Raw genomic sequence first — 12951 nt, 5'->3', positions numbered from 1 at the left:
AGCCTGTGTGTGTTAATTTACAGATGTAAAGTTTTTGACATCAGCTAACAGAAGTTTTATCAGTGCATGAATTAAAAGCTTAACTCTTTCTCCATCCTCCTGCAGATCTCTCCATCAGACCTGCCTGCTCTGCATTCCTGACATGCTTACCTGCACAGGTGTGTCTGTTCTCTGCTGCAGAGCAGAGAGGAGAGAGCTGCAGAGGAATGCTGGCAGCATTCCTCTGCAGCTCTGAATGTGACGCACTGCCAGGACAAGGTCAGCTGGTTCTTGAGTCACCATGAAAGTCTTTCCAGTGATGATGAGGATGATGAAAGTTTACACTGTTCAACATGAACATGTTGGTCACTTTAGGTGTCATGGCACAGGAATGTGTCATGTTTACATTCTTGATTTAACCATAAAGTCAAACCTTGAGGCCTCTTCAGACTGAAACCTTTTCATGATCCCGCTCAAACAGCTGACATAATCTGGGTCAGGTCTAACCTGGGATCATGTTGTTTCACGTCATGTGTTGTGAGGTTTAGGTATTTCCTGGAGTTCCTCTGAAGGATCTGAGGGTGTGATGGGACTCCTTTATAGGTCGCTCTGAGGTGAGCTCATGGAGCACACAGAGTTGACCGGAGTCTGCGTTCATGTAGTGTAGCAACTTCTATGCTTCAGAGGAGGACAATGCAGGGATGTGCGATCACTTAAAGAATTTAAAGGATGACATGGATCAGGGGTCTTAAAGCTGTAAGATCACACAGAGATTGATCTGGATTCAGCTGGACCCTCCTGTCTGTACCATCACCAGTCCTTAACCAGAACCACATGCTAGCCTGCATGCTACATCACAGATTCCACTTATCTTTAGCACGCAGTGACCCCTGACCTCTGCAGGGCTGCAGAAGAATTAAACAGATAAGCTTAAAAAAGTTACACCTTAAATCCAGTTTCTGCTGAGGTTTAATCGGACACTTTGTTCATTTTTTACAAGTTACATGCTCACAATTTAAAGTATTTATGCTACAATAGGCCTTAGGCAAGGTCTCTACATCCTGGCATTAGCAACAATAATAATAATTTATAATGACATCCTGGAAATCTTAAAGAAGCATGAGATTCACTTCCTTTTCATCTTTATGAGACCACTCACAGAGCCTTCCTGCAGGTCTGTTTTTTTTTTAAGTGTGGGAAATGTAGTCTCAAGAGAGATACACTAAGTATTGAAGTACACAATTTGAGACACAAACCATGTCTTTTACTGATAACAAAGCTCAAAATAAGACTGCATGTTACTTAAAGTGTCTGTAGGGGGCACCAAAATCTCCACAAACTCCTGATCCTGATCCTTTGGATTAGATTCATTTTAATCCTGCTCAAAGTTTCAACACAAACCGAATGTTTTTTCAGAATAAGAAATGAAAACAAATTGTTTTTCTTTGGTTTAAAAAATACGGCTATATTTGTTTCTTTTAGTATCCCATTTTCAAGATTAATTTTCACCTGACTGTTTAAATCCAGTCACACCTTTAAGGCACAACTGGCCCCGGGTTAAGCTCCACATTTTGACCATCAAATATTGTTACACAGGAATATAAATCACATAATCCTTAATTAATGCACTACGAACTCACACACATAAGATCTTAAGGTTTGTTATTTTTTCAGTTACATAGAACAGATTAAACTCATTTAATCCCACACCAATCTGAGGTTCAAATCTGGGATCGAAATTGATGTTGTTGAACAAGATTTATATTCAGACCTCACTTTAAAGCTTAAATACTGCAAGTCCAAACACGTTCACGCACATGAAGCCAAGCATGATGAGGAGTTCCAGTTGCCTCGTCTGGTCCCCGCCGACAGTCTGACTGACAGCTGTCCTCATGTCTTCACACTGACTTCCTCCTCTTCCCGAAGACGTTGTTGATCAGTTTGACCATGGATTTGGACCCGCTCGGGCGTCTGCGGCGCTCTTTGGCCTTGCTGCCCATACTGGCGTTCTGCACCATCTTGGAGAAAATGAGCGCAACTTCCTGCTGTTGTTCGGCAGCTGACAGCTCGAAGAAGTGACAGTGAGACTCAGCAGCCAAACGCTGAGCCTCTTCTAGCCTGACTTCCCTCAGGTGACATAAATCCTGTTTGTTTCCCACCAGGAAGACCAGAGAGTCCACGTCCCTGTGGGTCAGAGTCAGAGATTCACTATGCACAGTCCTTGGTCTAAGCATTATTAATCCTTTGCCTCTGTTTGAAGTTTTCTTGTAGGTGTTCCTCAGGGGTCTATCTTAGATCCCTTAACCTTTTCTATATATATATGCCTCTCCTGGGTTTAACAATCAAATATCAAAATTGGGGATAAAATGTTATGCTGATGACACTTAGTTATATATTCATTTCCAATAATCTTTCCCCTGCTGCACTCCTTATATCATTTGCTAGACTCCTTCAAACCTCCAAAACTTCAGCATAATAGAAATAGAAGTATCTTGTCATTCATTAATCCGTAATTTTAAACCCAGTCAGTCAGTTAAAAAAGGTAAACACAGGGAACTAATGTTTTATTTGTAAATACTATGCGTTCAGTATCCTCATCCTTACCTTTTCCCCGTCCCATGGTGGATCTCTCTGATCCGGTGAACTATGGTTTTAGCAGTGTTGAAGGAAGAGTAGTCGCTGATGTCGTAGACAACGATGAAACCATCAGCCCACAGGATTTGATCGTTTAACGTAGATTTACCCTCGCAGGGCTGAAGGACAGAGACAGTTCTTAACATAACACAAAACAAATACTCTTCATTGACATGACAGACTGAACTCACCAAATTTAACTTTAGATTAATTATGAGTTTTTAAACAGGATATAAAGCAGAGCCAAACAATTAATGAGTGTTTTTCTGACTGTAGTGTTTGAATGGAAAAGCACATCAAGACCGACTTTTTAATGTTCCGATAAGCTTTTTAGATTACGGTATTTACATACTCTGCTCATAACTTATTATAATCTTTCAGTTACATCATTTGATATCTTCGGTGAAGCACATAGTACAGTGTTATCAGCACAGAGCTAACCCTGGAAAAGTTGGGGACCTTGTATTGAGCCTTGGGGTACACCCGTTTTAGCTTTTTGCAGCTGACTTTTTTGAGTCCATCTTTTCACATTGCTCTCTACACTAATGATAAAGCCTAGTGTATATTTCTTCATGAGCCCCTAAATACTTCTGCTTCATTGTGTCCATGTCGCTCTACAATCCTCCTCCAAAATGTATAAGGCTGCATGTGTCATCTGTCATCGTCAGCTTGCCTGTTTCTGGTCTCACTACATTTTCAGCCTGCTTTTCGCAGCAACTTTGAGCTGATGTTATAATTGAGCTGATAAATGTTGCTGTATAGTAAGAGAGGGATCGAGAGGGGATGTTAGAGGAGGTGAAAAGAATGTCTGATGTACGATTTATGCGCCGCAATTTTGGAAATGTTGCATGATCTTGTCAGCAAATTAATCACAGGGCTTTAGGGATGGGTACCCTTCTAAAAGGATACGGTACCAATGCCCAGTACCTGGCAATCGGTATGTAAAGGTCCCAATTTCTGGTACTTTTTTTTGTTTATGTGGTAAAAAAATATCAATTTGTTTAATTTTTTTTTTCAACAGAATTTGGTGGGTACCTATAAAAGTACCTAATTTGGTACCCATCCCTACACACAGTCCACATCTTCACAACACGTAGTTACATTTGGGAGGAGGTGGATCTCAGGCTATGCATTTAGGCTTGTGAGTCTATAAAGAGCAACACAAGGGCTACTTACGGTGTAGGGTATAGGGATGGGTACCGAATAAGGTACTTTTATAGGTATCGACCCAATTCTGTCAAAAGTACCAGGTACCGATTCAAGTAAAAAACCAATAGGTACCATGTTTAGGTACCTAAATGCATCCTTGTGACTGTAAGGGAGTGGAAGAGAAGGAGATTTTCCATGCTGGTCATAAACACAGCATTACAAGGTTATATATACAGAAGAATAAATATGTTACATTGAAAAAAATGTATATCTTATCATTAAACAAGTTGATATTTTTTACCACATAAACACAAAAAAAGTACCGAAAATTGGTACCGTTGAGTACCGGTATCGATTGCCAGGTACCGGGCATCAGTACCGTATCGTTTCAAATGTGAAAGGTACCCATTCCCTAGTAGGGTATGAAATCAATTTGACAGATAACTTTAAACCAGGTGATAAGTGGCTTACCAGCTTACCTTGATTTGAGAAATTAAGTTTAAAAATCTGAGGTATCAGGATGTAGTTTCCTTCAGTTTTCAAGGGTTTAAAAGCCTGTTTGATAAGTTCCTATCAATAACAGTTCTGTGCCGAGTTATTAAACATTGTTATCTGCATATGGCTGGAATAAATTTGTTCACAGACCATATAAGATTTAAAAAAAAAAAAAAAAGATCCTTTAGGCAGGAATGCAAGAGAGGAGCTGAAACACCTGACTGTGGAGAGGTTGCAGTTTGTTCCAATCATTTTTCTGTCCTTGTTTTTGGACTCAGATTGATGGTCCTCGGCTCATATGAGGACGCCTCCTGTCTGTCTCTGTATATTTAGATAAATGATGCTGACCTGCTTTAACACCACTCACACTGAGTCTGATAAAACAAGTACAAACCTGCAGCTCTCAGATGCAGCTGTGCACGTAACTTCCAACTGAATATATCAAACTCAATGTTTGGATAGATTTGCTTTTATCAACAGCAAAGAAGTTTCACTTTGATGCTTTTTTGACATTTGTTATGTGAAAATGTTTATCTACAGTCTGGGATTTATTGTTTTCTGCAAATTTTATTTAGTTTTTTGCTTTTGTTGATGAAAGCAGATGTGTCCAAAATTGCTACTTCAACTTCCTGTACTGTGATATGATATGACATTCATGATGTGACGTATCCATATGAACTGACCTGAGAGCAGGGGTCATAGAGCTCCAGATTCACCTGCCTCCCGTCCACTGACACACGCTTCCTGTAGATACATTCTGTGCATGCAAAAAGAGAAGACATATCATCTTGTTTAACAAACAATAGAGCCAAGATTTATGTAAATGAAATTTTATTTGTGATGAATTTTTCAGAATGAGACCAGTCTCTCTTTCAGCATGCATCTCTTTCACACCTCCTCCAGTTTCTCTGCCTCACTCTCTGGACGTGTGAACACCGACTAGCTCATATGAAAGTGGGTTATACTCTCATAAACAAAGGATTATTTAACCAAGGAATGTAACTCATCTCTTTACAGGTCAGAGAAACCTTGAGAGTAGCTGCAGAGTTACATCATTACAGCATATCTGCAGTGCAAAGAAGCAAAATACCTGCAGTAACATCTTATGGGTTAGTTATGAAGGTTTGTATTGATGCCTGTGTGTCAGTGACTTTTTTTGCATTAGTATTAAATGCTTTTCCCATCAATGCATGTGCATTTCATTTCATAGAGGATTAAGACATCATTTTACCTGTGGAAGACGCGTACTCTCCGATAAACCTCCTGGTGAGGAAGCGGACGATGAGAGCTGCAGACAGACATCAACAGGTGAAGTCAGGTAACTTGTTTGTCTCCTCTCCTCCATCTTTTCGCTCTTACCTGACTTTCCGACTCCCTCGCTGCCTAAAACTGCGATCTTGATGTCGTTCATGTTGTCAGATTACAGATCAGATTATCTCTCCGGTGGTAACAACTGATCCCGCTCGTTTCATGATCCGTGAAGAGGAATGAGTTCGGGTCTCAGTCCGCTGCGGCTGGGAGAGGGATCTGGGAGGGAGGGAGGCCCGGCAGGGGGAGGAAAAAGATCCAGGGGGGCGTTTCTCTTCTCCATCCATCCATCTAAGGCTAAATCAACGATTAATGACGTCACTTCTTGTTTACATGACCTTAATTCTTTAATTTCATTTCCCTGTCCATGAAGACAGCTCTGCAGAAACCTCTCAGTTCGAGTTGGAGGCAATAGGATCAAAACTTTCACCCTGTAGATAAAAAGAAGTGCTAATAAAACTGAAACAATTTACTTAAATCATCTAAGGTTAGACTTTAGTCTTTCTCCTTGTCTCTCACAAACCATCAATTACGACTTGTCAGTGCATAAGTTGTTCATTTAGCAGCCCATACAGTGAATTAAACGCAAAAACGACACACTAGATGAAATGTAAAAGTGCCCTCTGGATGCCCTCTCAAGTTTTTCTGTCTCATGGTACATAAATACTGGCTCTTTGCACTGCAAAAACTGAAATCTTATTGAGTGATTCTGTCTTATTTTAAGTAAATATTGTCTTATTATACTTGGTATGACCCCCTTTAAACTGATCGGTCCAAAAAAATGTCTTATTTTAAGTTGTTTAAAGACAAAAATGAGGTCTGAGGCTCAAAAATTTGCTTAAAACTAGAATAATGTCTCAATACAAGTAACTTTTCTCTTGCTCCATTGGCAGATGTTTTTAACTTATTACAAGCAATTCAGACCTTAAATTTGTTTGTTAAAAACTTGAAATAAGACATTTTTCTGAACTTGTGAGTTGATTGTGGCTCATATTAAGTGTAAAAGGACATTTTCTGCTGAAAATTAACCAAAAACACTTGATAAGATTTCTTTTTTTTTTTTTGCAGTCTTTGAGGATTTATGGGCTGGTCTGATTCATAAATAACGTTACATCTGTATTTTATGGTTAATAAGACACTCATAAACTGTTTTTTGGAATGAGGTCCCACACATATGACACAGCCATCTGTTTTGAAAAGGAAATTAGTGGTTGATGTGCCACGGACTGCAGTTCCTGGTGTGTCCTCTTGAGGCAAAACTGAGTCTGTTCGATAAGCAGAGCAAAACATGGAAATATTCAACTTTTTTTGGTCAACCAAGCAAGAGGCATGTTGTGGGATTTAAGCCAACTTTTGACCTGTTGGATGATGGCCACACCCCCTTTTTAATCTTTGTTAAGAATGGTGAGCTGGGAAGAATCAGATTGTCTTGGCACTAGCCTGTCAACGAATTTATTCCCACTGCAAAGACATTTTAACATGGGGCTCAATGGAGGTTGACTCACAGCTGGAGACAGCCTCTAGTGGACACTTTAGGAACTGCAGCAATTACAGCTTAGGCCTGTGTATGGTGTTTCTTATTTTGTTGTTTTTTTATGTTTGACTTTTTTTTTTTTTTACTTTTAATTTGGTCTTATTCTCACTGCGGACATTGTCATTGTGTAGCTTGTCTTTTGTGTGTTCCTGCTGCTTCACAGGACAACAAAGAGGTTCTGAATCTGATAACTATTTCTATACTCATGATGGCATGTATCCTCTGTTTCTAGATTAACTGAAAGAAAACTGGAGTCAGCCTTTTAAATATAGAAACATCCATCTTTGGACTTAATAACACCTCAGAAATTGATGGGAGACGTCACTGAAACTATACAGACAGGTTTTTACAGGAAGGGTGCATCACATTTCGTTGCTTAAATGTTTTCTCTGAGGTCTTGTTATAAAAAAAGCCTCTAAATAATCACATATGAACTTACAGTAATGCAAATTTATCGACCTCTAAGTGTCTGGATTAAAGTATAAACAAAAAAAGACATGAGGCAGCAGGCGAAGGAACATTTCACAGCTCTGTTTGTGTGTCTGAGCTAAGCTAATAAAAGAACCTGTGATTGAGACTCTGATGGTTGGGAGGGTGACATTATCTCAGCTGTTTATTCAGGATGTTATACATCTTATCAGAGAATGTAAATCCGCTGCATCGTGACATAAATATGATTATAAATGTCTTGCTGATGTGTCTGTTTCGCGTCAAAGATAATCTGTTGCTCTTTCACTCCATGTAAGGGTAAAGGAACAACCAGATCCAAGCCTCGTGCTGAAGGTGAGCAGATTTTTAAAGGTTGGAGGTTTCTTTGCAATCAGTGTAGAGGAGCCTAAAGTTTTCTTACATTTGATGTCAAAAATGTATCTTCTATTTCTTCTCAGTTATTGTGCAGGAGTATTGTCTGCCTCTCCTCCAGGAAACAGTCAAAATGTTGATTATATTGAACATGGTTCTCCCGGGGGTGGATTATGCATTACTCTAACACCTCCACTGTGAGCTGGAGCTGAAATAACAACAGAAACATGCTGTGTTAATGACATTTACTGATCTAACAGTTAAAGCAAAGTCTGTTCTCAGTCACAGAAACAGTGATTTCATGAAGATCACTATAAGATCAATATAGTCTTGACTCCTTTGTAATGGACTCTGTTGACCCTCTGTCTGAAGCACTCCATTTTAGCTACTGTCTCTGTAAGAAACCTCAGCACCCTAGAACCCAACACTCAGGAAGCCTCCTCCACTGTTGTAATGCAATGGCGTCATGTTCCAGCATTTAAAATGACAAATAAGGAAACACAGCTGTATGTTTTGGCCCTGGATCTGACCAATAAAATTGAAAGCCATCTGCAGGACATTGATGTTGATAAGTGTTACGTTTTTCATGATATGTACTGATAAATACCCACTGATTACATCACGATTAAGCAAATCTTGTGTTCCACTTGTGGAACTCAAGAGTAATGAGGAAAGTGCAGCTGACCCATCAACAAAGCTGAAGAAGTGCCCTAAATGTCATAGTTTTGACATCAACTAAGGTGTTCCACAAGGATCTGATCTGGGTCCTGTTTCATTTCCAACTGATGATATAATCTGCTGAAAACTGGTCACAATATAAACCTTTATGCAGATGATGCTGTTCTGTATTATTCTGTCAACTGTGCTGCTCATTGTCCAAAAATATGAATGCTTTTCGTGCTCTTTTAGAATAAGGATTTGTACTTTATTGTGTTCTTTGACCACATTCAAAGTTGTTGCATAATTCTTTCATTACCCTCTGGTTTGTTAAAGAGTATAATGGCCACGATGTAACTTATTGCTTGAACAAATTCAAAGCTCTTCTTCTGGCTTAGAAAACATTGACAAGAATGGCTCCTGCCTACCTGGGGTCCCTCACCCAGGCATACACTCCCTCTCGCCCACCATGCTCTGCTTGTGAAAGACACCTGGTGCTCCCAGCCCAGTGCAGCTCCAAATCACTAGCCAGACTCTTCTCCTCTGTTGTGCCCAAATGGTGAAATGTATTACCTAACTTTATACGATCCACAGAGTCCCTTTCTACTTTTAAGAGATGTCTGAAAACTCATCTGTTCAGGGAACACTTGTGCACTTAAGCTGACCTTCTCCTCTTTGTCCTCAGGGGTAGAATGAGTCAGTAGGTCTAAGACTCAGCTCTTATGATTTTTTAGCACTACTACTGAATTTTGTTGAAGATTGAGGTATTGATTGATTATTGCCCCCCCCCCCCCCCCCCCCCCCAAAAAAAAAAAAAAAAAAATTAAATAAATAAATAAATAAATAAATAAAATAAAAAACTTGCACTTAATGGCAGAAGCTGCAGCCGAATAACTTGTTGCACTGTTGTCGCACTAACTAGTTTTCCTTTCATCTAAATTCTTGCTCGTGTTGTACGTCACTTTGGACAAAAGCGTCTGCTAAATGAATCTGTAAACTGTTATTGTTTGTAGGTGAAACAATAAAGTCTGAAGGCAGATGTTTGTTCTCCTGTTAGACAAGCTCTGTTTGATGAAACACAGAGCCATGTTGCTCTTTTGGATCCAGAAGGACCTCAGAGGGATTGAAGTCTCCTCAAATGGACCTTGTTGTGTTCATCTCACGTGTCTTTCAGGCTGCAAACTGGTTTCTATATTACAAACACGTCAGCAAAAGCTTCCAAAAATAAGAAATGAAAAGCATATTATTGTGGATGGTGGTTTTCACATGCAGCAGCTCCTCATCACACTGAGGGCTACTTGAAACTGCAGAGATTCATTAGAGGGCAATACCAGACCTTTAATTTCACCCACACTCTCTGAAACCTTCCATGCATGAAAAGATACTCTTTTACCTCCTTCAGCGGGAGGTTATTTACGTGTGAAACATAATTACCTCCTTTAGTTCAGAGACAAAGGGGGCATAAAAATAACCAGAGAGCAGTGGATTCAACAACAAACCTCACATGTTCACATGTTGGAGAGGAGAAACAAGCTGTGACGCCACCATGCAGAGGAGGATGCAGAGCCTGGACAAACACTGTCATGTTTTTGCTGACAGACAGTGCTAGCAATGTTTACTTCATACAGGCCTGAAAATTTCTTCACCACTAAGAATCAGGAACAGATTCAGGTTTTTATTTTAAATCTCAGAAGTTACATGTAGGGAGAATTTGCGTGGGTGTAACAACACATGCGGGGTCCCTCAGGGTTCAATCCAAGGTCCTCTTCTATTTAATTTCTACATGCTTCCATCAGAAAGAATCATCCAGACTCACATCATTTCTATAAGCAGATGATACACAGACTCACCTGCCTTTCAATTCTCTAAATCCTACTGATTTAACCTTCTTTACGAACTTTATCCAAGATACGACTGGCTGGCTCACAATTTCCTGTAGCTAAATGATGAAGAAATAGATTCATTTCTCTTTGCTCCCCGTCATCCCACAACTTTCACCACCAACCTCAGTCCTCTCCATATTTTTGCAGTTTTTCTCTTGCTGAAAAGGTGATATTACATCTTTTTAAAACAAAGCAGAGTACAGAGAATTAAATCGATAACATTTATCTCACTTTAACCACCATTGACTAATTTTACATGTTCTATTTTCACAAGTCGAGGTTAGATGCATTTATTTCCTGCTCTTTTAAAAACCCTCATCTCTAGCAGTTTAAGAGGCATTTTGGAGTCTGACTGAAGTCTTACAGGATGCAGGAAAAAAAACACAACATCCTTATCTCAGCCAAAACCAAATAAACCAGACCAAAATATTCCTCCAACCCTCAGGCAGCGTTATGTAAGAAACGCTCTTTCGCAAGATCTGGCACTCCTAATGTTTGTTAGAACAACTCTCTCTAATCAGCAGGTGGAAGCTGAGGTTTTGTTGAATAATGAGGACTAATTTTAGAGCCTGAGGTTAATTTTAGACTGCACATCAACCGTTTACTCCTCGCTGCTGAGGGGTCAGATGGAGGCAGATGTGGCTCAGCTCTGATGGATGACAGAACCCCTCCACTTCTTTTAAAGGAAAGTTGAAAAACTTACTGTAGATACTACAAAAATAACAGATTTACACAGAAGTAAATAATGATTAGAGTTGTGGTTATGTAACAGAGCTTTGAATAACTACAGATATTAAAGAGGAGGAAACTGGAGAGGAGGGTGCTGATGGATGATGTCTGTGTACATGTTTACATGGTTTAATTTGTCAGGGTAACATTGCACACACCTGAGACCAAAGGCACTAATTGGGATCAAGCATCAGACACCAAACATTTTGAATAATTATTATTTAACTTTTCATTTCTAAATAATTGGTTCCAACCTGAAGATGTTTTACTGCTACAGTCCTCAGAGCAGTATAGTTCAAAATGAATTAAGGATCTAGAAAGATAACACTATCAATCAAAACATCACACAGAGGACCTACCTGCTGCAGTGAAGCCATCCTGTGCCCCCTGCTGGTGAATTAGTAAAAAACAAAACAAAAGGCAACTGTGTAAAACTGAAAGTGGCCAAACTTATCTTTCCCCCTCCCACTTGACTTCCTGAGCTGTTATTAAGCAACAAGTTTCCCACCGAACAGTGTGGGCTGATGTGTTGGTTGATCTGGCTCAGAGTGAAAATGACAAACTTTAAAGTCAGCCCACATGTGATCATGTAATGGCAGAGACAGGAAGATAATAGCCTTGTGACAGGAGCCAGTATTAAACCGCGTTTCCACCAAGCAGTCCGGTTCGGTTCTGTCCGGTTTGGCTCCTATGTCCTGTGTCCTTTAACATTGATGCTGTTAATGTCATTTTAAAGTTAGGATTAAACTCAGGCATATGTCTAGAAGATAAATCCAGGAGGGAGTCTTTTTTAGGATCACTCAGAAACTACTCACAGCCCCTTTAATATCATTTATGGTTATATTCAGAATGTTTACATCTGACAGCCAACAAACTACATATTTCATTGTGTATGTCAATGAGTAGTTATTTTGGCATCTTGATATTTTAAACCCTGTCCTTTATATTTTTATTTTTCATATATTTTACAATGGAATGATTTTGCTTTTTAACTATTTTAGCTTATTTCAAATTTTTAAACTGTTTTAATAAATATTATGTGAGTTTTATTTTACACATTGTTATTGCATTTTGTTTTTCAATCACTGTAAATCACATGGAACTGCATTTTGTTTGTGCAAAAGGTGCTTATTAAATGAATGTTGATTGATTGTTCGATTAATTAATTAATTAATTAATTAATTACAAAGTAACTACATATTTCATTGTGTATGTCAATGAGTTAATGAGTAGTTACTGCAGCATCTTGATATTATTTATGCTTTCATTATATTATTTTTTTCCTATATTTCACCATACAATGATTTTGCTTTCGAACCATTTTAGCTGTTTTTTGTATTTCATTTTTTAACTGTTTCAATAAACATTATATTAGTGCATTAGTCTCTAAAATATTTCCTGTAAATATATTTTGCCATTTTATTTTAAGAATTGTTGTTGAATTTTGTTTTACAATCACTGTCAATCACTTTGAACTGCTATTGTGCGAAAGGTGCTTATTAAGTAAATGTTGATTGATTGATTGATTGATTAAATGATTGATTGATTGATTGATTGATTGATTGATTGATTGATTGATTACATAGTTTTATGCGACTTAGTCAAAACTTTATAATTAAGGTCTGAATGAATTTCTATTCCTGAGCGAAATAAATTTTTGATTTATTCAGTTTAAACTCGTGCATTTTTATGATGACTTAATGATGAACCACAGTTTTCGTTGCGTTCAGGTCCGTCTGCGATCGGCACGCATGCTCTTTCTTTTTTTTTTTTTTTTTTTTT

General features: G+C 38.7%; 1 protein-coding gene across 1 annotated transcript; it reads right to left on the bottom strand.

Annotated features, from left to right (window-relative positions):
- Positions 1 to 950: 950 nt before the first annotated feature.
- Positions 951 to 5807, bottom strand: rergla (RERG/RAS-like a). Its single transcript, XM_074698446.1, has 5 exons — positions 5617 to 5807; positions 5489 to 5545; positions 4941 to 5014; positions 2584 to 2732; positions 951 to 2163 (listed from the first exon to the last, which is right to left on the bottom strand). Exons 1-5 carry the CDS (start codon positions 5666 to 5668, stop codon positions 1878 to 1880), a joined length of 618 nt encoding a protein of 205 aa, XP_074554547.1. The 5' UTR covers positions 5669 to 5807; the 3' UTR covers positions 951 to 1877.
- Positions 5808 to 12951: the final 7144 nt, after the last annotated feature.

This window comes from Halichoeres trimaculatus, unplaced genomic scaffold (genome assembly GCF_033239565.1).
Source record: "Halichoeres trimaculatus isolate MK-OKI-2021-1 unplaced genomic scaffold, fHalTri1.1 fHalTri1_scaffold_21, whole genome shotgun sequence".
In the NCBI taxonomy this organism is placed as follows: domain Eukaryota; kingdom Metazoa; phylum Chordata; class Actinopteri; order Labriformes; family Labridae; genus Halichoeres; species Halichoeres trimaculatus.
The sequence above is the reverse complement of the archived record's forward strand: the minus strand, read 5'-3'. Positions and strand labels throughout refer to the sequence as shown.